Source organism: Chroicocephalus ridibundus, chromosome 1 (assembly GCF_963924245.1).
Source record: "Chroicocephalus ridibundus chromosome 1, bChrRid1.1, whole genome shotgun sequence".
Lineage (NCBI taxonomy): Eukaryota > Metazoa > Chordata > Aves > Charadriiformes > Laridae > Chroicocephalus > Chroicocephalus ridibundus.
Window position 1 is genome coordinate 204,815,594 of NC_086284.1, and position 24,699 is coordinate 204,840,292.

Sequence of the window (24,699 nt, forward strand, 5' to 3'; positions counted from 1 at the left end):
TAAGATTCTTTGAAAAGAGTATGTTTTGAACCTGTATTTCTTTTGTCCCTTTCTATCAGGATGGCCAGTCTGATATTTTGTACAAATTCTGGACTGCAGTAACTCACACACTTTCCTCTCATTTTCAGTCAGCAACAGAGTGTAAGTATTCAGTATAAATGATTTGTAATGTGTTCTGTAGTTATTTTGAATCTCCCATTTCAATAAGGCCTTTGCTCATTATCTGCTCTACTAGAACTGTACCAGTGGTTCACTCAGTGTGGGGTCTGTGAATTTTAAACTTCTTGGGTTTGTAACCAAACAGGGTGATCCTCAAAAACTATAGTTGAATTTAAAAAAAAAAAATATTTCTGCTTCATTAATTAGTCATTATCTAATAACAAAACCATATTTTTTGCAATTGTATGTGGAGGTAAAAATATTTGGAATGGTACAGTATACTTTCCAAAGTGAATGGGTTTGCCAAATTCAAAAATAGTAATTTGATTTTAAAGAGGAGTTCTTAACAGTCTTTTCTTGTTAAACACTGATCAGTTGTAAAAATCCAATTTTAGTTATTTTTTGATACCTTTATAAATAGGAATTGAGTTTCCTCAAAATGTTATCATGTCTAAATATAGATAAATAGCTGGTGTTCTGACCATACACAATATTCAGTACATATGTAATAAATAAATAGCAGATACAATCAAGGGATATTAAATAAAAATCATGTATAAACATAAGACAGTACTATTGCTGACGCATGTTAATGCAGCATGCAGTTGGGTCATAAACCCAGATGACTTTGGTGCTTTCATAAATATATCTTCCATGTTTGTATACAGTGTGTATAGTTAATCTTTTGCACGTACAGATAAAGCGCACAAGATTTGCATGTATCTTTGTGATCTCAGCTATTGCATTGGCCCTTCAAAATTTGGTCCTTCCAGGCTTTGTAGCAGCAATATAATTTTGAGGAACTAGCTGGTAGATTCATGTTCAGCGGTTGCTAAGTAACTAGATGATCCCAAAAGAAAATATATTCATCTTGTGTTAAAACATATTAATTTTACTGTTTGCCTTAAGCATTACTTTAACAGCAGTATGTACGTACCCGAAATCTCATATGTTCAAAACCCAACATGTGCTACCTGTTTTCAGCACTCAGTATTAAAATTATAAAATTGTGACATCAGTTAATGGGATCAATCAACATTTCAGAAGTAAAGGAACTCTTGCATTTTGTCAGCAGTACTTTGTCTGACAGCTACTCAAAAATATTTTATTACGTATGATTTTTAATCATGCTTTTTATATAGACGTTTAGAGGGAGCGGTTGGATTTTTGAACTGTGGATGATGTTTTTCTTTGCTACAGCCGAGTTTGTGGGAAACAATGCTTACACTGAGTAGACTTCTTAATTTTTTCAGTGATGCATTTGTATGAGAATGTTCATTTTAACATATACATTCTAAGTTACTGAATCCAGTGACATCAGTCACAGACCTCTGGATCATATAGATCAGAGGAAAACTAGATAATACCAGAAAAACAGTGTAAAAATAGGAATTCATGGCAGTTTACAGAGTTTGATCATAGATCACGGTCTGCGTTTGTGTGGTTGGGACAGTCTTCAGAAACATGGCTTTGTGACCTCAAATAGCTCTGTGTTTGATAATAAATGTGAAGCCTCCAGTATTCAAAATTAGAATACATTTGAGTTGAAAGGATAGGCTAGGTGAAATGGGACAGATGTCTGGAACCTGAAAAACCTATGAATGAACAGAACAGTGTTAATCTCCTAATGTAATGGGAAATCCATAAAGCATGAGTGATGTTAGATCAAGATTAACATCAGCTGCTAAAACAGTTGTACATTTGTTTCATTTCCTGTTACTTGTGGCAAGCTTTTCAAGGCTGAAAATAATGCTGATTTTTCTGCTGGCTTTGTCATTCTTTGACAAGTTTAGGGATTGCATTTTAGGTACCTTGTTTCAAGAAGTGTGTGTAAAAGCATATGCTTCCCTCATGAGATTTCTTAAGACTTTTGCTCATCTTTATTTTACATGGGTATCTCAAAAGTTGCAAAGCCCCATGCTTTTCTCCCATCAAGCTATTGTTAGAAAATCTCTAGATTTAGAGAGTTCTAATCACACTTCGGACTTAAATGAACAATAACACTAATAATTAAGTTTGATACCATGACCGTGATTAGTATCTTTATTGTACAAAGTAAGTTTTCCATGTCCAGTCTCTCAAATATGGATTTTATGCTGGTGCTTTAGATACATACCTTTGTCAGCTGCATTTAATGTGATAGCTCATACCACTTTGAAATTAATTATAAATATTAAGTTATTAATATTAAATATAGGATAACATTGTATATCATTCATTGATATAAATGCAAGGATACAGGTTGTTTATATGAATCAATAATTAGTTTGAACTCAGCTATGCGTATTGCTTACTGCTTTATTTTGCAGCCTCTATGTTTTTGAAACAAGCATTTGAAGGAGAATACCCTAAATTACTGAGGCTTTATAATGACTTGTGGAAGCGCCTGCAGCAATATAGTCAAAATATTCAGAGGAATTTTAACACAAGTGGAAATACTGATCTCTTTGCTGAACTGCAACAAATGGAAGAAGATATACAGGACATATTCATGCAAAAACCCCAAGATTATGAGTATGTATTATGAACTGTAAGGCAATAAAATGTAAAGCTTTGCACCCTGCAAGAAAACAGAATATTTTTAAGAACTTAACATTATTCAAATTATCAGAGTGGGAAAATTTTTAAGGCTTTTTTTTCCTCTTGCGATTATTGATTTAATACTATTTTAGAGCTGTAGGATTTTCATTAGGTTATATAATTAACTGTGTTGGATTGTCTTGTCTTTCACAAAGTCCTTGGCTTTGGATCTAGCTTTATCTTTTTGTCTCTCGGGGTGAAAAAAAAAGCAGAATGATGAAAATTCAGTTTTATATGTGTTGCAATTACAGAAGTAGCTTTCTCTTAAGGATACCACATCGTTGGAGTGTGACAAATGCTCAGTTTGTTATGATTCATAGTTTTTATGTTTATACATTGTAGAATAAACATGATCTGAGTGGTAGATATCAGAAAGATCAAACTGAAACAGGCTCATCAAGTCTATTAGGACTTCTAGACTTCTGTAAGATAAAATGAATATTTTGTGTGATATTTGTATTGGCTTAAATACGTCCCTGAGCAGCCAGTGGGAGACTTACCACTGACTTCAATGAAAGCAAAGTAAAAAGTTCACCAGACTTCTGGCAATGAGGTAAAATGTTTGAGAGCTGCTGTTTACTCATTTTCACAAACAGAAATACTGAAGATTGAAGTTTATTAAAGGCAAATTTAAGAACAGTTTTTCTATTTGAAGCTTTCTATACACATACATATACTAGGAGATAATTATTTTTTTTTGATGTATCATTGAGTACAAGCTATCTGCTAATGAAATATGTGCATACGAAAAGGTCTTTCATTGCAGTTCTGGGTATCTTGCTGATATTTTGCAGATGTTTTTAGCACTGTTTGTCTCAAGAACACCTTGAATTAGGGATTCCACGTAGGTCTTACAGAAAGTGGTAAGAACTGTATTGAACTACAGAGTGTGGCTCCCTGTCTAGTTAGTTAAATGGTTCAGGTTAAAAGCAAGGTGTTACACACTATTAAAATCTTTTCAAGTGCCTATGTTTAAAGAACAGAAAGAAAAACCAGGTTCAATACTGTGAAGTTTGTGTGGTCTGGAAAGATTCAATGCTATTGTGTATTTTAATTTTAAATGTAGTAATTTTGTCTTATACCAACAGTCCAGAAAAGGCTTTGAAAGATTCACTGCAACAATATGAAGCTGCTTATTTGTCAAAATCTTTATCTCGGCTCTTTGACCCCATCAATCTTGTCTTCCCTCCTGGAGGTCGGAATCCTCCTTCTTCTGATGAACTTGACAGCATCATTAAAACTATAGCCAGGTATGCACATATAATACATTGCAAAATTATTTAATCTTCAACATATATTTTCTCATAAGTTAGAATTTTAGAAATGAGACTTCCTTAGTAGTAAAAGGTTGATTACTCTTTAGTTATAAAACTTGTTAGTGTAAAAATTAAGTCAGGATTTAGAATAGAATAGAATAGAATAGAATAGAATAGAATAGAATAGAATAGAATAGAATAGAATAGAATAGAATAGAATAGAATAGAATAGAATAGAATAGAATATTTCAGTTGGAACAGACCCACAATGATCATCTAGTCTGACTGCTTGGCCACTTCAGGGCTGACTGAAAGTTACAGCATGTTATTAAGGGCGTTGTCCAAATGCCTCTTAAACACTGACAGGCCTGGGGCATTGACCATCTCTCTAGGAGGCCTGTTCCAGTCTTTGACCACCCTCTTGGTAAAGAAATGCTTCCTAATGTCCACTCTAAACCTCCCCTGGCACACCTTTGAACCACTCCCATGTATCCTATCACTGAACACCAGGGAGAAGAGCTCAGCACCTCCCTCTCCACTTCCTCTCCTCAGGAAGCTGTAGAGAGCAATGAGGTCGCCCCTCAGTCTCCTTTTCTTCAAACTAGCCAAGCCCAAAGTCCTTAGCTGCCCCTCACAGGACATCCCTCCCAGCCCTTTCACCAGCTTTGTTGCCCTCTGGGTGCATTCAAGGACCTTCACATCCTTCTTAAACTGTGGTGCTCAAAACTGCACACAGTACTCAAGGTGAGATGGCACCAATGCTGAATACAGTGGGATAATCTCCCCTTTATTATTATTTATAATTTATTTTAAATTTTATTATTTATTATTTATTTTCTGTATTTTGTTTTTCTGGAATAACTGACTTTTTAATTTAAGTTTTACTCTTTAAACTTATAAAACATCAGGAAGAGAAACTTCCCACATATTGTGAATGTCTGATATCTTCTTTGACTATGTCAAAGGGAAGATGATAGCTGCTTGACTGCAAGTGATAACACCTGATGTAAATATTCAGTAAGAGCAAAACAGCAAGATAATAGATAAAGACAACTATTCCAGGTAGAATTTGTAAAAGGAGTTGCTTGAATTACCAATGGTATATTTTCCCTCATAAGGTTTTGGTAATAACTACTCTGTTTAATACAGTCTGAAAATGATGGGCAGTATTCATAGTAAGTGTATGGGAGTAATATCAAATACTGACACTGTACTTGTGACTGGGAGTTACAGATGCTCAGAACACGCCTGTTGGTGTCGTTATTGATACTATTGTGCTCCTTGCAGAGGAGAAGGGAAAACAAATGAAAATTAAGGAATTTCATCTGAATTTTTGCTAATGATGTTTGGGGCCCCGCAGAGTTCTTGGGGAAGGTTATTCCTATGTCAGGATGCCTAGTGTCTCTCCATTTCTTGGGAGAGGTTAATCTCATCTCTAGAAGTATGATCATCCTTGTGCTTATCTGTTTCAGTAGAGCGTTAATGAATGCAGCCCCAGCTGATGGACATTTGCGGGCTTCCATGAACAAGAAATACTGGAAGTGACTTAGAAGTCTTTTCCTTCTTTCATTTGTTCCCTGTCATTCCTTTGGGGCCTCTGTTACTATAAAGGATTGCCTAAAACACAGCTTATTAGTTGTGTCAAGCTAAGGCGTCCCCTGGGTATTTCTGCACAGCTCATGTAATTCCAGAGTTGAATGACTGTGTATTCACCTGTAATGTTTGAAGGCTGCTGCCAAAGCTTGAATGTAGTTAATTGCAGTCAATATTTTTGAATGGCTTACTAATAGTGATTTCATGCTGAAGTGTCATTCCTAAACTTTGCTCATTTTTACTAGAATAGGAACACTGCACATAAAATTCCCAAATGACTTGTTAAATTGTAAACTGAATTACAGTGCTTAGAAAGACTTGGTTGTATGTGCTACTCTCTCTAAATTGACATGCCATGTAACTACTTATTCATAGTTAATTCTTTGTCAATTAAATACAGTACTGTTTAGTTGTTAATTAAGATTTGTAATCCTTGCTTACAGTGAGCTAAATGTGGCTGCTGTTGATCCAGACCTGAGTTTAGCTGTGGCAAAAAATGTGGCAAAGACCATTCAGCTCTACGGTGTAAAGTCTGAGCAGCTTGTAAGTAATTTTAAATTTCTAAAAATGTATGTTTTTCTACGTACAATGTTCTGTTTGTAGATTTACCACATAACACTAAAGCAATCTAGTTAGACAAAACCTTCTGATTGGCTTTCCATTGTATTTGGAAACATTTTCGATTACGTTCTGCCTTCAGATAAACATGGTCTATTGATAGCTGTAAAATTTGTCTGTGTAACTCCAAATTGAATGTGCCGTATTAATTAAAAAAATAGAAATTGTTGTCGTTAAGTAAAATTGAGACAATTCATTTCAGTGTAATATTAGTTATATGATACCTTGTCTTTATGGTATTAAAATCTCGAGTATTCAAATATATTTTTTCACTATTTGCAACAAAATTTGGGCATTTTTCACATATATTTATTATTTGCCATATATTTAACTGACCCTTGATTTGTTTACATTGGTCAAATGCTTCCATTCATTTGCCATGCACTGTTACCTAGTGTTAAAGTGAATAGAGGAAGGATCCCCAAAGGCTTATCCTTTGGGTAAGGATCCCCCAAAAGCCAATGGGCAGTACAGTGAAAGTTTCATTATACAGAAAAATAATTTTTAACATCAGCCATTTTCTTGTGAAGCCTGTTGCTGAAAGTTTAATGCTTTTCTTATGAAGAGATGAAAATTAATTTTTGCAATATGCAGACCCACAAGAAATGACTAACTACTTGTATTTGTAAACAAGATTTTCACTTGAACAACATTAATTCTGAAAGCAAACTCAGGCACTGGTGACATTCATTTACTATATGGTTCATTTAAACAGAGATACTTAACAATTTTTTGTAACAATTGGCTACAAAACATTGCAGCAATTAAGATAGTATGGATTCTCTTTACCTTTTAGACACCTACTGTCTCTGAATAGCTTTAAAAAAATAGAAATTCAATAACATATGCCTTGTTTACCATGTCTGTTGGTTGTATTGGAAGTTTGCAAACTAGTGTATGGAAGAGGAACATAGGTGAAGCAATCATGAAGGCTGTAAAGAATATTTAAAATTTTAAAATAATAATATGTGTTTACGTATATATTTTGCCATATATTTAGAGTGTAGTTCTAAAGCTGGGTCTTCCTTCAAAGATACTGAATCATGGCTTCATAATTTCGGAATGAAATTTGCTCATGAAAGAAATCAGGATTTTTAGTAGGTCATGAGAGTCATCATGAGTAAAAAATGTTACACATGTCTCAGTTTTTCATGGACTGTAGTGTCAAATAGTGGCTTTCAACAGGAAAAAAAAAGTTGTATCAGCTGTAACTGTGAAAGCACTGGGGTCTGTTGTGCTCATCGTCTCTGTTAGAGTTTGAATCTGGCCAGTGGCTTGTTTGGAAGCGTACGTCGTTTTGTGGTCAGCCCGCAGGCAGATTCTTAAGAAACCCTGAAAAAAAGGATATGTAGAAATAAGCTGACAAGGATATGATTTGTGGCTTTGTATTAGCTGACCTTAAACTACAAAAATGTAGGAGGAAAGAGGGAGTCTGAGCCCTTGAAATTCTTGAGTCTGACAACAGAAAATAAAACCTAAAACTTTGGAAAACTACGTGACAGGATTAGTCAAACTGGCAGAGTTAACATGAACGTCCTACAAGAACATACCTGAAAATCGTAAGAAAATATCAACTATGTATTGCACAACTACATTTTTTTTTTACATTTTTTTTCTTTCCTTACTGATACACGTTACAGAATTTAAAACTGGAAGGGCTCAACACAGTTGCCAAGGCGTAAGTGTATAGTGCCATCTTTAAAGTGCTAAAATATCATGCCTAGCCTCCAGCCGCCTCTCCAGAAGAGCATGGCTCTCCCACTTGTCCTGTGCCATGCCTGCCAGCTCTGTGGATATAATCTATAACATCTTAACTTTTTTTGGTACCTATTTATGGGAAGACAGATTGAGCCTGAAATGTGTACCATGTGTAGAACAGGAGCTATGTCAGACAGCACTGCTTCATTATGTTTTAGTGATGTAGCCAAGAATGCAATCTTCATTCAGTCTTGCAATCCAGTCTCCAACGATAGCTTTCTAAAGCTGAGAAGGGTGACCATGTAACATTTCCGCTCAGATGCTTCATTTCTGATTGCTATAGTAGAGCAGTGCTAAAGATGGAAATTTAATTTCCTGGAGGAATTCACAATTAAGTTCTCTTCCAAATTAAAAGTAAACAAATGAACCTCAGAATTCTCAGTGAAGGAAGATTGGGGGGGGCTTTTAAGAATCATTAGAAAATTTTTTTTTTTAATGTTGTTGTAATATTGCAAGTAGATTTGAATGGTGAAAAACTGAAATGTGCAGTCCTAAAAATGTTGAGATATTCTGATGCCAGGGTTTGTATTTATTGCATTTCACAAAAAAAGGAATTACCATTCACTAAGCCTGCATCGCTGTTTCTTCAGTTACCTTTAGATAGGACGAATAACAAGAAGTATCTTATTCAAGACTCAAAGATTTTACCTTTGAGTAAAAGCAGCATCTAGCAATTTGTACATATAGTACTAAAGCAAAAAACAAGTAAGAAAAAAATGGCCTCTTCCTGTGAATCCAAAACGTTTGTGTTACTCGTGCCTTTGTAGAGTGCTGGCTTTTGGTTTTCAGCTTTTCCCACCCAAAGAAGTAGCTGTTAATGTGCCTGAGACCTATTCTTGTATTAACCAGTTCAAATGATTTCAGAGAAGATATAAATAACCCTCTGCGAGCAATAGGTAGATCTGTTCTGCTGTTGGGTGAATCTCTTGCTAACCCTTTGCGAGATGTGGTTGGTGTATGCCACTGAAGCGTTCAGAATTACTGTCCTAATTTCACTCAGTGTAATTGCAGATGTCCTTACTATACAGAGTTTGAAGGAATAATTATACATTGCACTAAATTTAAAAAAAATATTTCTGTTTATTTAAGAGTATTACATTTCAACTTCACCACCCATCCTGTGTTTTGCTAGGTGATGCTGAGGAAGGGTGCTTGGTAAATTTTCTCTGTGCCGTTATTATTTTGTCTCTTCTTATTCACATTTTCCCTAAATGAGGCAGCCCAAACATCTTCATAATGATTACAGATACCACAAGATTTCTGTTCAGTCACCATTTCTACATCCTTCTCATTCCAAATTGGAAGAGAGATTAACAAATCTGATCATCAGGTTTTGTATAAGAGCAAAATTTTCCTCTTCTGCATTTGCACATTCTAATCCATTGCTTACTTTTTAACATAATGGCTGCTTACTGACCCAGATTTTGTTCAGTAGCCACTTTTTTATACGAGTGAGGCAGTCCAGATAAAAAAGAACACTAACTTTTCTCCTTGATTTAAGAGTTTTCCAGAGGGGACATCCATTCCCATTTGTGAATACCGTAAGTTACCTGTCTTGATTGACACATATAACGTGTTGTGCTCTTGTTTAGCTGGCCACATAAGGAAAATTAGTTCTTTCATCAGATACTGACATAAGTACAGTGGAGGAAAGAGATTAATAAGAAACCAGTAAGTTGCATTTCCTAAAAACGAAGAAAAAGTTGAGTAAATTTGGGGTTTTCTGAGAATCCATGCTGCTTAACAAAAGATAGGAGCTCACAAATCTGCCTCCTAGGGAGATTTTCACCCATTTGTATAACTGATAGTTGAGAAGAATTGTAAAAGAGAGCTTGTATCTCAGCAGCATCTCCATTAGATGCCTTTGACATGGCAGCAGTAATTGCGTGGCAGGATCTTCTAGGGCAGTGGTTCCTAAACTTTTTCAGTCATGCATGCCTATCAGTAAAAGTTTTTTGAGCATGCACCCCCATTATATGTTTGTCTATTTATTTATAAATTACATACATGTACTACTGAAGCTCTGCTATTTTCTTCCTGCACCCCAATGGATTGTCTTGCATAACCCCTGTGGTGCACGCACCCCACTTTGAAGACCCCTGCTCTAGGGTAGTACTCTACAGTAATCTTCCATAATAAGAAGTAAACAGATTTTGTCTGTCTGCTTTTGAAAAGATGCCTGATTGATTGCAGAAGCATTTTAAATTCATGTTTGATTTTTGTTACTTTGTCAGATTTCTCATTTAGGTATATGAAAATGAAAATCATATTCACCTGTTGATTGGAAGTGAGACAAAACTATATTTTACCAATTGATTACGTGTAATTTTTTAATTTACTGAGATGAATTTTAAATGTACTCAAAATGTTGTGATGTCTCTCATAATTAAAAATCTCTTTGTTGCAACTTTGCAAACACTAGGGTTTGGTTTGCCTGTTGAGAGAGCTATTTCCTTTACTGATACTTAGAACTGGAGAGAAATCATGAAACATTGGGAGTTAAAAGCTCTGAAAGTTTACAAGGTGTGTACTTTTGCCAACAGGCAGAAAAATAAATTGCAAGATCTGTTGTCCTTATAGAGATTGAAGATGGAGGAGCCCTATTTGGTCATCTAGTCTATTCCCTTCCCAGCGCAGGACTATTTCAAACAATATTTATTGTTGAGGGTTTTGTTGCATTCTTTCTGCTTTTAGAGTGATGATTTCAGTTACCTTATATATTGTGAGTAGAAATGTAAGTACTGTATGTTCTCTTATGCTATTTCTGTTCAGCTTGGCGTGTGGGTGGATTGAAATACACTAACACACCCACCAAGTGCACATAGATGAAATGTGTTGTGCTGTGAACACGAAAATGCAGTTGTTTAGAAAAGATGCGATTCTCCTACTTTTTGAACCTGGAGACCTCTACTAGTTTCCTCCCTAGAGTTAAAGTCATCCTGTCAGACTATCTCTACTATGTGATTCCATGTAATTGCAGTCAGAGTCCCACAGCAATCCCTCCCGTCTTGTCTTGTGGAGGCTCTGTCTTGCTGCCTCCTCCCACCGTAAGGCCTCGCTGTCAGAGACAAAGCGGCCTGGTATTTTTTAGCCAATAAACAAGCAAAGAGTAATTTGCAGAGGCAGGATTGTAAAAATCGGGTTGCCCTCTTGCTTTTCAGAGCAGGTGGGGGTGGTTATGCTGGCAACTTCTGGTAGATCAAACTGTCTTAAGACTGCGGGTACGTAATGGCATGCTTACATGATTGAGGCAAACACAAACTCACTCTGCTGTGCTCCCAGGTGGCAAGGCACGTTTTAGCTCCACTCCAAGCCAGGGTGACCAGCTCAAGCTTGGCACCTTGCTGAGCACAACACAGTCTGGAGCACGAGCAGACCGAGTTCATGTCTGCTTGAAGTACAAGCAAAGCAAGAATCTGCACGACCATATCACTCTAGGCAGATTTATCCTAAGGTTAGGGTAGATAAGGCTAAAATCAGTGGGAGCTGTGATTGCCTGTAATTGGAGAACGTTCCTAAATATGGAATATTGTATATTATGGAGTAATATGTTTCAGAAAAGTTTGTCTAAAAAAAGGGATCTTTCCAAGAGACAAGAGGCTGCAGGCAGATGATATAATGGAGATCTTCCCCACTGTCAGACTTGTAATCAATCATAAAGAGGAAGCACTCAGAAGATGGAGGAGAGTGGGTGTAATGAGGGAGGAAGGAAATAGAGAATTTGAATTGTTTTTTTATTCCCTTAACTAAATGTGGTTGGACTTGTGACATACCTCTTACAAAAGTTGATGAATGAGGTGGAGGCCCAAAATACAGGCTGTGGGCAGTGCTCTGGGAGAGCTACTAATCTATCCTTTGCCCACAGCTCATGGTAGAGGCTTGGCTTCTCATCAGGATTTTACCCTGGGCAACGGTTGTGGGATTTTCTGATCATCAGGTTTATCTAGCACAAGCCACTTGGAAGTTTTTAAGTGCTGTACAGAGAGCACAGTCCTTCCTGGCATTTTGAAGAATTCTTCCCCGACTTTCTTAAGAAAACATAAGGTGACACTTGGTGTATTTTATATATTTCAAAGTTAAAATGCTAAAGACCCAGTAATACAAGTGAATTTTGAGTTTAAAAATTGAAGAGAAGACGTAAGTGCCTCAAAAATTAGAGTCACTGAGCCAAGGTTCAAATAGTTGTCCCATGTCCTCAAAGGGACATGATTCATCAAGGACATGATTCACATAAGAGACCTCTCGTACTGGACATGCCAAAAGGCAAAATGAAAGAGAACTTGACATTCTGATCCCAAAAGCAATGGACCATGGTACACTTAGGACACAAAGAAATTTGTATGGATTTTCTTTGGTGAACGAGGTTTTTAGACTCTGGGTTATTTTGAGGGAAAAGTCAGCATCAGGTGATATCTGTGATAGAGAGTAGGCAGCCTCTTTCTCACTGTCATGGATCTCAGTAGTATACTGAGATTTATTTACATTTACTTAAGTAAATATTGGAGTTATGTAATGTTATACATGGTTTTGGAATGTGCACCAGTCACAGAGTACTAGAGCAGTAATGTGAGCAGGAATATGTGGGTACTCAGCAAAGTACAAAAAGATTCTTGGGAAGTAACTGGGAAGCTTTGTTTTATCCTGATAGTGTTTTTCAGTGCAATGGTGAAACTGGATTTCAGATGTTGGAAAACAACTCTGAATATTTAATTGGATTAATGTTTAAATGTAAAGTGGCTGACATAAAAATTCTATGATTAAAACTAATATACATTATTTCTAAACTCTATTCGTTCGGAGGTTTTTCTGAGATCTACTTTTCAATTAACTAGTACTAAATAGTGTAGCTGGGACTGTGTTACTGTAAAGCATTATTATCTGGCATAATGATGAGTAACATGTACTTGATGACAGATGTTTTTAGTGTGTTATTGTTTAAGAAAATAAATACCAAAAAAAAGCATAAGAAGTAGAAAAATGTAACAATTCATTGTTGTTTCAACCCCTCCTTCGGCCTCAAAGGCTGATATATCCGGATCGCTCACTGCTTGTCCCCAGGTGGTCTGGTTTTGCTTTTGAAACAGAGTATGGCATGGAAAGAAAAACATATAACTGTCCTCAGAACGGTAAATGTAAGTGAGTATGTGAGCTTGGTCTCATCTGCTTGAAGGCAAATTTGTATCATCGACGCTCATTCTGATTAGTGTTGGCCTCACTTCAAGGATCAGCAAAACGTGTCTGGTTTTGCTGCGGAAAGGCTGTGTATTAAATTGCTCCGCACTGTCACCCTGATGTTTATGTTAATGTCTGCCTCTCTCACTTGACAGTACAAGGTCAGTAAAGGTTTATGACTGACACTCAGGACTGAATTTGCCATCCTAGCTGTGAATTCTCTTGGTGTCCAACATGGGACGTGACAGTAATGTCTGTACTAGTCGGGGAAAGGTGCCTGGGAACACTCCTGGGCACTGTGTCCAGCTGGCGCAGGACAGCCTTCCTCATGCCTGGAAAGGGCTCCTCTTTCCCAAAGCGCATGGCTGCCTGCCAGCACCCTTTTGGGGATAATCTCTCTGATACTGCCTCTCCCGAGCCATGGCTGGAGATTATTTGGGAGACTAGTTGTTGACCCAGGCCAAAAACTTGCTAATGACTGTCCTAACAGTTTAGCGGTAGGGATGATCACATGCCAGATCCAGGAGCCTTTCCTGGCACTGTTTAATTTACTGCTATGGGTGTAGCCAATATGTGAATGAGAACAAACGAGAGCGACATGCAAAAGCTGTTCAAGAGGAAGCTTAAAATGCTGACAGATTGGGTAATTTTTTTCTCGCATCTGGAATTCGTACTTTCTTACTTCTGATGTAAATAAATCTCTAAGGCAAAAGTTAGGAGATGCTGATTTCTTCTATAGTAACATTGCTTTTGGTCTTAAGATTGTCTCAGATTGCCAGAGCTTCAAAAGATACGCTTTCCTAAACATGTTTTTTTTTTTATCTGTAATGCTTGTCAGCCGTACTTCTTATTTTCAAATAGCATTTGGTGTTTCTACCAGAGTTTTAGTCCTTGAAAAGAGCACAGTTGTCTGTGGTGTTGTGGCTACTTGTCAACTCCAAATACTGCTGGATGGGTGGAAGAAAACTCTTGGATATTAACTCTTTTCAGGAGTTCAACACTTTCGTGGGGTAGCCAGGTATTTCTTTGAGCCAACTCAAAGAAATTATTATCTATTTCTTGGATATTAACTCCTGGGTATTATTATCTGTCTTTTGAATATTAACTCTTTTCAGGAGTTGAACACTTTCTTCAGGTGGCCATGTATTTCTTTGAGCCAACTCAGATGACACCTTTCTGGATGTCAGTGCAACCAACCCTTTCTGTAATTTAATATTCTATTTTTAGTGAATGTAATGGATGGAGATATAGGCTGAGGAGCATCTATCTATCTGTCATGTTCAGATATTTTTAGAGCGCTGATCTTTGTAATGCTGATCAGCATCAAATGCATTACATAAGATTAGCATCAAAATATATATAATGGAAAGTCAGCTCTGCTGCAGTTGTTCTTAAATTATTTTTAGTATTGCCCACAAAACTTGTATGGCTCAGTACATTACCCTGTCATTGTGCTCTGTCTCTAGTCTATAGGAGTCATTTTTAAAGATGATTTTCTCTTCTCTCAGACCTTTTCAATCACAGGTCTCCTGCCTGAGGCTTCAAATAAGATTGTCATTCAGTGATAACACATTACGAAGATTTTAGTAAATACCCACTTTCCACTAGGACTGAAACTGAGACAATTTTTCTCTCACTGTCCTTCAATCCAGTTTATATTTGAACTTGTGATTTGCAGGTGCAAGATTCCCAATTCTGCTTTACTTACACCCCCAGCTGCTGTTCTTTAATGCTACTTGGGTGGCTTAATCTTTTGCTGTTACCCATAATGACCTTTTCAGTTTTCCACTTTTAGAGGATATTCAGCATTAATATGTCCCTATTAAATATCTCTGGTCCACTAGCTAGCCATTTAGAATAGGTTGGAATAGATTATTTGGGAGGCTTTTGAGTTTAAAGAGGCAGGTTTTTGAGTATAAAGACTGTGAGAAAACAGACCATATTTTTCTCGTGCTACTCCAGAAAATTTATTTTTGTCTTTCAAATTTTCTGCAAAAAAAGCTGATCCTTTCCTTTGAGTATATTTAAAAACTAGTTTGTAATTACTGGGGTTTAAAATAGATCTCAACTTTCTGCACATCCATCCCGTCATCATAACTATTTATGATATCGTGGCAGATGAGTCTTGATTTTTTTTGTGATTTCATCTTTATGGATTTATGATGCATCTGATATATGATAGTCAATAGAAAATAGTCTGCTGTTTGTCTTTGGTGATGTAGTTTCGTAAGCTTAATTCTCTCATGCTATGGCTTCACAGATCTTCCGAGATCTCTTCCTGAGATTACAATTATAGAATCATCTCGTGCTATTCAGGCATTGAAAGCAGCAGACTTACTAACATACTGAGAAACGGCTCATTTTAAGTGTCGGGTATGAGTATCTGGTCCAGTACGTTTTTCAGATTTGTGTGAGAAACTGGGGAGACATCAGCTGCAGTAATTGTTTCTGACTTCATCTGAATTTCACTCCATTAAACCAAACTGAATGTGAGATGAACTGGGGAGTGAGCTAATTACACTGACTGGCCTGCCTTGAATCATAGAATCAAAGTTAAATGGGCTTTGATCTTTGTTTATATTGTTACTGTTTATAAACAATCTCTAATTTATTAATGCTTCTCTTTGGTTTGTAAACCTTGAGGTTTACAAAGAATGAGGAAAGAAAATGCTAAAAAGCCAGGTAGAATAGAAAAACAACAATTAATTCAGCATAAACTCTGAGCTGAGAAAGAGACAACATCTTTACAAGGAATTTTTGTAATGTCATTATTGGAAGAAAGTGTCTGTCATGCTTGATCAGGGGAATGAAGATTTAAATAAGCTGTTTTCAGTGTGTTATTTAGATTACAAGCAATATGAATGGCATATTTTTGTTAAGAATCTGAAAGGCTAAGTGTATTATAACTGATCCAGAGACTATATTGGAACGTCTTGGCTCGATCAGTGAAATAGTTAAGAAAAGCAGAAATGCAAAGAAAGATGGGATTTACAATTTAAAACATTGCAATGATAAAACAGTTGGATGAGAAGGACCGGTTCTTATGTTTCTCTGAGTATTCACGGAGATAGGATTTTTTTTGAACCTTTCAGTTTATACTTAGTGGTTGATGAGGAAAAGGCAGAGAGGGGCTGGACTAAACAAGTTCTCCATTGATTTTTCCCCTGTCTGCCTAGTGGCAAGGAAAAATATCCGTAATGTGTTGCAAGAGATGTTGATCTAGGAGGGCTATGATTTTGATTTCTTCTTAGGGAAATGAAAAAAAAATGAAGACCACATTTATGGAGGAAAGCATTTGTTGGGCTGGCTTTAGTCATATATATTCCTAAGGAGAAATGTACCTTACACCAACCAAAAACATCGGTTTGCTCATTTAATAGAAGTTCCCCAAATGAAATATGCTATACTAGCAAGAAAACTGACGTGAGCTGCATCTCCATTAGGATGTTTACTGGTGTTTGCTGACACATCTATGTGGTCTGGGATATCTGCGTTGTTGTTTTTTTGTCCACCCATACTCTTATCTGACATAGCTAAATTTAAGTATCTGAATAATTCAACGAAGCAGGGGAGAACGGAGTGGAGAGAGAGAGAGACAAGATTTCCTGGAATCAGATTCTTCCAGTGAAGGGAAAATACTGTTCATGCACTGGAATTTTGGCATCAGATTTAAACTCCAGCAAATTTATGGGGCCTGTGATGGTTTTGAATTGAAAAGCATGATGAATTCTCATTGTAATGGCTTAAAGTGAATTTCTGATTGCCTTTTTTATTATGTGGTCTTACAGGAATTAATCCATGTCTTGTATTAGATGGTGTTATATTGAATTGTGAGCTTTCATTTGCGGGTGAATCACTATTCAGGACATATTCCAACAATGAGATATGTCTGACAGTTCCAGGGAAATGTATCTAGTCCTCCTGTCTAAGTGTCGAATATTGTGAACTTTGGATGGAAGTATGAAATGTAATAAGCTCACAAATCCTCAGAACACTAGTGAAATGACACTTCGGGAAAGGTTTTCTGTAACTAATGGGTCAGTAACAATGGTGTAAGTAATGTGAAAAATTATATTTTCCCCAATTCTTTTTGAGATATGTGAATTGATTGTATTATACCAATACCTTGAAGACATGGTGTTACTGTCATTGAAAAACATTGTATCTGTGCTATTTAAATGAGAGAACCCAAAAATATGAATTCAATATTTGGCACATTAAAGGAATTCATTAATAGGTTTTAAAATAGAATATGTGGGAAGCTATTATATACTAAAATAATTTCAGAATAATTACTATTTCACTGTACAATAATAAAAGCTAAAGATGGCAGTAGGTCAGCTAAGGTTTTGTAATTATATTTTTTTTTGGATGGAAAGATCAGAAGGTTTGTTAAGGCAGTCATTAGGAAGCTACTTATATTGGTCAGTGAATACTTAGAAATGTCTAGCTGATAAAGTCACTTAAAGCATTTAAAATTTTAAAAATTGAATTAAAAATCTAGAGGAGAAAGTTGCATTAAAAAATAACTTCACGAAAAATTTTCTTCATTCTTATGTTGTCTTTTGCTGGTTAGATCGTGACTCACATAACAAATGTGTGATTTTTTTTTTTTTTTAAGAGATACTGGCTAAACTCCAGAAATAATCATCCAAGGATAAAAGGCTGGTTTTGAGAGTACTATGTACTTCATTTTATCTTGCTGGGAAAGTGGTTAAAAGACTTCTTTAGATCTAGCGTGTAATTTTGCTAATAGGTAGAGAAAGAGCAAGATTGCACAATCCTTACAGGATTTTATTATAGTGCGGTCTAAGTTATTTCATACCATATTAAATTCTATGATTCAGAAATGGATTTGGTTAAGTATATGTTGATATGGTACAGGGTTTGGAATTTTGCAATTTGGGAACAACTTGTCATGGTTTAACCCCAGCCGGCAGCTAGAACCACGCAGCCGCTCGCTCGCTCCCCCTGGTTGCGATGGGGAGGGACTCAGAAGAGTATAAGTGAGGAAAAACTTGTGGGTTGAGATAAAGACAGTTTAAGAGGCAGAGCAAAAATCGCACATGCAAGCAAAGCAAAACAAGTTCATTCACTACTTCCCACTGGCAGGCAGGTGTTCAGGCATCTCCAGGAAAGCAGGGCTCCATCACACGTAATGGTTACTCAGGAAGACAAAACGCCCTAACTCCGAATGTCCCCCCTTCCTTCTTCTTCCCACAGCTTTTATTGCTGAGCATGATGTTACTTGGTATGGAGTATCTCTTTGGTCAGTTGGGGCCGGCTGTCCCAGCTGTGTCTCCTCCCAACTTTTTGTGCACTCCCAGCCTACTTGCTGGCAGGGTGGTGTGAGAAGCAGAAGAGGCCTTGAGAGCTTAGCAACAACCCAAAACATCAGTGTTTTACCAACATGATTTTCATCCCAAATCCAAAACATAGCACTATACCAGCTGCTAGTAAGAAAGTCAGCTTAATCCTAGCCAAAACCATGACACAACTCTAATGAGAGTTGGACAATGTAAAGCTCATTTGTAACCTTCTGCAGGGTAGAAGTATTCTATCTCAATTAACGCCTGGACTTGATACCAAAAAAGGCAGATGGCAATTAAAGAAGCTGATTATATTTCTTATGTGTAGGGGGATATCACCCTATCATATTGGACCCATCTTATGTGTCTTGGGGATGGACGTCTGCACTTCACCTCTGGAGGTGCATTCTTGGTAGTTGGTTGGGACCAACAGCTATTGGGATGACATATAAAATATGATTAATCATTCAGCCACTAATTTGGCAAGCATGAAGAATTCAGTAAACTGTTACAGTCAGAGGTATCAGGATCAACACGTTGTCCTTGAAATCTTCCTCAGACTTGGGCTAGCTAGATAAACCTGTCTGAAAAAACGTCAGATATGAGGGGCATAATTTTTGGAAGCTGAGAAATGATTCTGAGTGCTTCAGGTTTAGGATTCTCTGAGATTCCTTAAAGTTACTGGTTTTAGGTGTTTTCTCATAGCGGAGTTGTTTTAAAGCATCTCATTATTTAAGGGCCACAAACCATTACTCGCTTTTCATTTTGTACAGTGCTTTTCTTCTCAGATGATTTGAAGACTTAGAGATAAATCCTGTCTTTTCTGTTACAGAAAGACCATTTACTGTTTTCCTTCCATTTCTTCTGCTTTTGAAAATATTAAGGAAGAAAAAACCCCACCAAACCCCAAACCAGAAATGCTCCTGAGGGAACGGTTGGATGACTGTTGTTGTTCTAGCATGAATATATGAGCGTGATGTTAGGTCTTTTTTCTTGGTCAAGGACTTAACAGTTCCTTCAAATTTTTCTTCCCAAAATAATGATTGTGTTTTCTATAAGATTTTGAATGCCTTCACCATAGAGCTCCATTTGTGTATTCCTAGAATATAATTTTTTTGTTTTTCTGAGGAAGCTAAAAAAAAAAAAAAAGAAAGATATTGTGGAAGCTATAAAAATGTCCTGAGGGTGCAATATAAATGGTTTTATGTACATTTCAAGCTATTGCCTGAACTCACAACTTATTTCTTTCTTCATATCTTGAAATATTTCGTCCTTTTTGAAAAATTAGAAGTCATTCCAAGAACATAAAGTCTTATTTATGATTTATTCTTAAATTTTATTTGATTTTCTGTAATTTTAATTTATCTTCATCTGTCAAGAACGTTATTTGCCCTGACACATTAATTCAAACCCTACACTTTGAACGTCTAAGTTACGTCTCTTCTTTTTCCACATTGTCCTCTAAGTAACTAATATATGAGGTGGCATAGCTACTGGAGTTCAGGTTGTTATATATTTTTCTGCTAAACGGTGTCATGTTTTTACAAAAAGAGCAAACTGATTGTAGTAAACTTTTGTGTTTCTTAGATGGAAAGAGATTGTAAAATGCTCCTGCTGTGTGAAAAACATTAAACCTAATAGTAAATCATCCCAATTATTTGTAGCTTATGGGAGAAATCCCAGGGCTGAGCCCTATTGACTCAGAAACTCTGTAAATGGATTCTGTGCGTTATCATAAGTTGTTATGATCAGGCAGGAGGCCAAGTGCCAGATGGATTGATTGCTTTCTGCCAGAGGTATGGCCACATCAGCTGCCTCGATTAGGAATGTATTTATTCCTGAAAATGTCAGCTTGACAATTGGAGTTCAATTTGTGCTATCAAAACACATTAGTCTCGTGATCCTAGAGTTAGATCAAATGCTTTGTTGAGAGGCACTACTTTCATCTTATTTTGATTTAAGATCTTCTCCATGCTCCTTCTAAATTATGGTGCTGTTTCCTGCGCTTTAGAGGGTGGGTTTGCTGAGGCTGTTTTAGAGTAGAGAAATCAAATAAATGGAGTTTTTCAAAACCATCAATAAGGACGTACGCAAGATCTTAGTTACTTAGTGTGAAACTGAGCTTTTTCACAAAATGTTCAGTCTGTGAAGTGAATGGTAGCAAACTAGCTCGCAAATCAGTGTCTCTTGAGCTGCCACTTGTTGAAAGGGGGGAAGTTAGTCACTTTGAAACACTAAACAAATTATAGGAAAAGATGTATCAATAGTCTGAGCTTTTCTACAAGCAAAAGACAAACTCAGTTAGCATTTTCTTATAACCCGAGGGAGAACTGATGATTTGATTCACATCCTAATCTAAATTCTACGTTCATTGCTTCGTGGTGAAAACAAGAATTTAAACCGAAAGCAGCCTTATAGCACATGTCTCAACATGTGAGATCAAATCCATGCTGTCAAATTACACGTCTGTTCTTAGGTATTAAACAAAGAAAAGTGTAAAATCCAGAACACTTGATCTAGTTATTTCCAAAACATGTTTCCAAGGCGGGTCTATGCAAAGGGGCACAAATACATTTATAGGGTGAGAATTCACCCGATGACTTCAGGCAGTATAGATACCTGTATGCATCTGCGGTACTGCTTTAGATTCCCTTTATAGTTAGCAGAGGGAAATGGGTGCATACAGGATGCATTTACTCGCTCCCTAAAGCAGAGTCTCTAAAATAGGCTAGGTGAATTACTCAACAGAAGTGCTTATTTCTCTACGTTGTGGTTTCCTGCATGTGGTCAGGGGAATCATTCCTGAAATTTTCTGCATTGTGCAACTTACTGACCCGATACGAGGCACCTGCAATCGCTGCAGGTGAAGCAGTGTAACTACACTAGAAGAATACAAACTAAAAGCAACTATTTTCCAGAAGGACTTCTGAATTTGGTGAGAGCACAGTGCCAGTCATGGCTTACAGTTTCTCGACCATGTCAGGCTGAAGCAAGTCAGATGGCCTTCAGTCAGCTTGTTCCTCTTTGTGACACATCTTTTTGCATATCAGCTTCAACAAGTGTCTTTTTGGTTCAATGAACTAAGCAATCTGCTACTTAGTCCTCAGATTCTGTTGAATTAGATTTAAAAAAAAAAAAGTCTTCTAGCCAGCTTCCTTCAGCTAGTCAGCTATTGGATTGAACCTGCAAATTTAAACCTCTGACCTTAGGGAATGTCCTCAAATACATATCAGAAAGGCAGTACTTCCGTGGTTTTTTCTCATTTTAGTTTAACAGCAGCCCTTGGAGTTTTCTTGAAATGCAGTGTGTGGTGGAAGCTCATGTTCCCTCAGTTCTTGAGACGTAACCCTTGTGCTAGTGCCTGGATGCATGATACAAAAGTCCTGGTTAGTATTTCCTGTTGGAAGACTTCTCTTCCTCACTAGCATCTCGTGTTGCCAGTGTGCTGGTAGTTTATGTTAGTAAAGGGAGCTCATACTGACGTGTCACCATTGTAGAATTGCCACTTGCTGGGGAATGGGGTGCCTGTGCTTTGCTGGTGCCCATGAAATTGCTGTAAATAGCAGACAGGCTTTGAGGTAAAAGTGGAAACTGTTTACCCAACTGAAGTTAAGACTGAAAAATCAGTTCCTATACTTGAAGACAGATACAGAAAAGTGGAACAGTTACAGTCCTTGTTATGGGTACAAGTTACTCCTACAGAGATTCCAGTTGGACACAACAGAAAAATTATTCATAATGAGAACAATCAGCCATTGGAATAATGTCCCCAGGGATGTGGTGGATCCCCCAACATGCACACTTTTAAGATTCAGCTGGACAAGGTGCTGGGCCATCTTCTCTAGACTGTGCTTTTGCTAAGAAAGATTGGACCAGATAATCCTTGAGGTCCCTTCCAAGCTGGTATTCTGTGATTCTGTGATTGTTACTGCTCATTCAGGTCTGGCTTCAGCATGGTTTCTTCTCCTCAGTTTTCTTTTTCAGCTAGCAAGCTCAAGCCAGACTAACTCCCAGGGTGACTGACGGTTCCCTGGAGATAGGATCTGGTCCTTCAGCTAAGCTTTGTATTTCAGTTGTTTCTTTCCCAAAATAGATTCTGATTTGGGATGAAGTCACCCTTTCTGTCCTCCCTATTTCTGCCTAGCATAAATTTACCCTGGCCTTCTGCATTTCTGGATAAATCAAACTGATTAAAAAGGCATCAGATTTTGTCTCTAATGCCCTCATCAAAAAGAAAGCCCTTGTACCATGTCTTTCAGCTGAGTGGATGTGGCTAGGCTTCACACTTGTTTGACTTAACCTGTTTACACAGTGCAGTCCCCAGTGGGCAGATAACAGAGGAAGAGTTACATTACCACTGTGCTTAAATGCATAAGCTGTGTCCCGCACAGAACTTCAAAAGTACTTGCTATATATGAGAATATATATGAATGCTATTGAATATGAATAATTGCCAAAACTGGGTATGATGGAAAATGAATTGAGGGGTGATCTGTGTCTAAAGTGAATGGGCCATAAGCATAGTTTGTTGGAACTGGGGAGACTCATTTTCCTACCTCGATGCATGATTGTACGATGGATATTAGAAGTGTCAAGAGTTCAACCTGAGTCATTGGAATCTTGGAATAGTGATAAACTACCTGAAATGCAGATATATGCTAGTGGCAAAGTGTATGTACATGAACCCTGTTGGACAGAGCTCAGGGCAGAACCTCCTTGCCTGTAGGCAAGGTCATAGAAATCATTGTGAGACTTCTGCTGTAGATGGTAGGACACACCTACCCATGTAGGTGCCAGATGTTCCCATGATGGTAGGGCACACCTACCCGTGCAGGTGCCAGATGTTCCCATGATGGTAGGGCACACCTACCCGTGCAGGTACCAGATGTTCCATGATGGTAAGGCACACCTACCCATGTAGGTGCCAGATGTTCCCGTGATGGTAGGGCACACCTACCCATGTAGGTGTCAGATGTTCCATGATGGTAGGGCACACTTACCCATGTAGGTGCCAGATGTTCCCATGATGGTAGGGCACACCTACCCATGTAGGTGCCAGATGTTCCCATGATGGTAGGGCACACCTACCCGTGCAGGTGCCGGATGTCCATGGTGGTAGGGCACATCTACCCATGCAGGTGCCAGATGTTCCCATGATGGTAGGGCACACCTACCCGTGTAGGTGCCAGATGTTCCCATGATGGTAGGGCACACCTATCCATGTAGGTACCAGGTGTTCCAATGATGTCACAGCTTCAGGAGAAGCGTTCGTAGGGAAGAAGCCTTGTTGTTTTAGACCAGTGATTTTATTTTAAGATACACGAGGGATCAACACATCTAGCTGCCAAAGTTCAAATTGATGAATTTAAGGGTATTTAATATAGTAAACAATTTTAGAAAGATTGGTTACTTTTAAGGCATTTTTAGACTTTATCTGTGAAGCCGTTGTGCATCGTTGCTGACTGCAAGTGTTGCTTGTTCCTGCAGAAGGGTTATGTTTGTACTTGTTATTTGTTTAACTCATCGGTTAGGCTTTTCTAACAGCAGAAGAGACACGGTTTAATGATTTCATAATGTTTAAGAAAAATAAATTGTGCGACCTTTACAGTGAGACCTGAGGAACTGAAATTTAAGTGACTAGGATGTAAAATTTTACAGTCTTAGTATTGGTTTTTATGTTTAGTAGTTGTAAATGTGCAAAAAGCCCAACTGAGTTGAATAGTCTTTGCAGTACTTAAAAAAGGTGTGGAAAAAAAAGGTTATTGGGATCTGGGAGTGTGGTCAGCTGGATGGACGGGGTGTTTCTCTGCACAGCTGTTTTGTTTTTATAGTGTGAAGCTGTAAGTGTGAGAAGCAGAATGCTTAAAACCAGTCAGGTCTGTCAAATGGAAATATCAGGAAGGAAACAGAAATGTCCGTAGCTCACATGGCTGTTCTCATCAGTAAGGCAGGAAGATGCTGAGATGATATATTTGTCAGCTAGTCTAAAGATGCATTCTGATGTCAAATAATTTAAGATACATTGGAAAAGATTTTTCCCTCTGCAAAGGCCTCAGAAGCCTGTTTGTACTGAAATAATCCCTAAAGTTGAAGAAAGGGCAATGAACTGATATTGTCACCTTAGTGCTGTGAATAAATTTGTGTTCCTATGTACTTGCAAGAACTTGCCTAAAACTTCATTATTAGCAGTGCTGGCAAATACTAGATAACTTTGCTTGCACGGTATCTGTTTATGCTGAGTGGGAGCTATGGGA

At 37.5% G+C, this 24,699-nt stretch overlaps 1 protein-coding gene across 1 annotated transcript in view; it reads left to right on the forward strand.

Moving 5' to 3' along the window:
* COG5 (component of oligomeric golgi complex 5) overlaps window positions 1-24,699 on the forward strand; it is a 191,442-nt gene that overhangs the window by 139,037 nt on the left and 27,706 nt on the right. Inside the window, exons 11-14 of the mRNA XM_063323427.1 lie at window positions 60-141; window positions 2,469-2,673; window positions 3,828-3,989; window positions 6,032-6,131. Of these exons, the coding sequence (XP_063179497.1) occupies window positions 60-141; window positions 2,469-2,673; window positions 3,828-3,989; window positions 6,032-6,131 (549 nt within the window). The remainder of the gene's footprint in view (window positions 1-59; window positions 142-2,468; window positions 2,674-3,827; window positions 3,990-6,031; window positions 6,132-24,699) is intronic.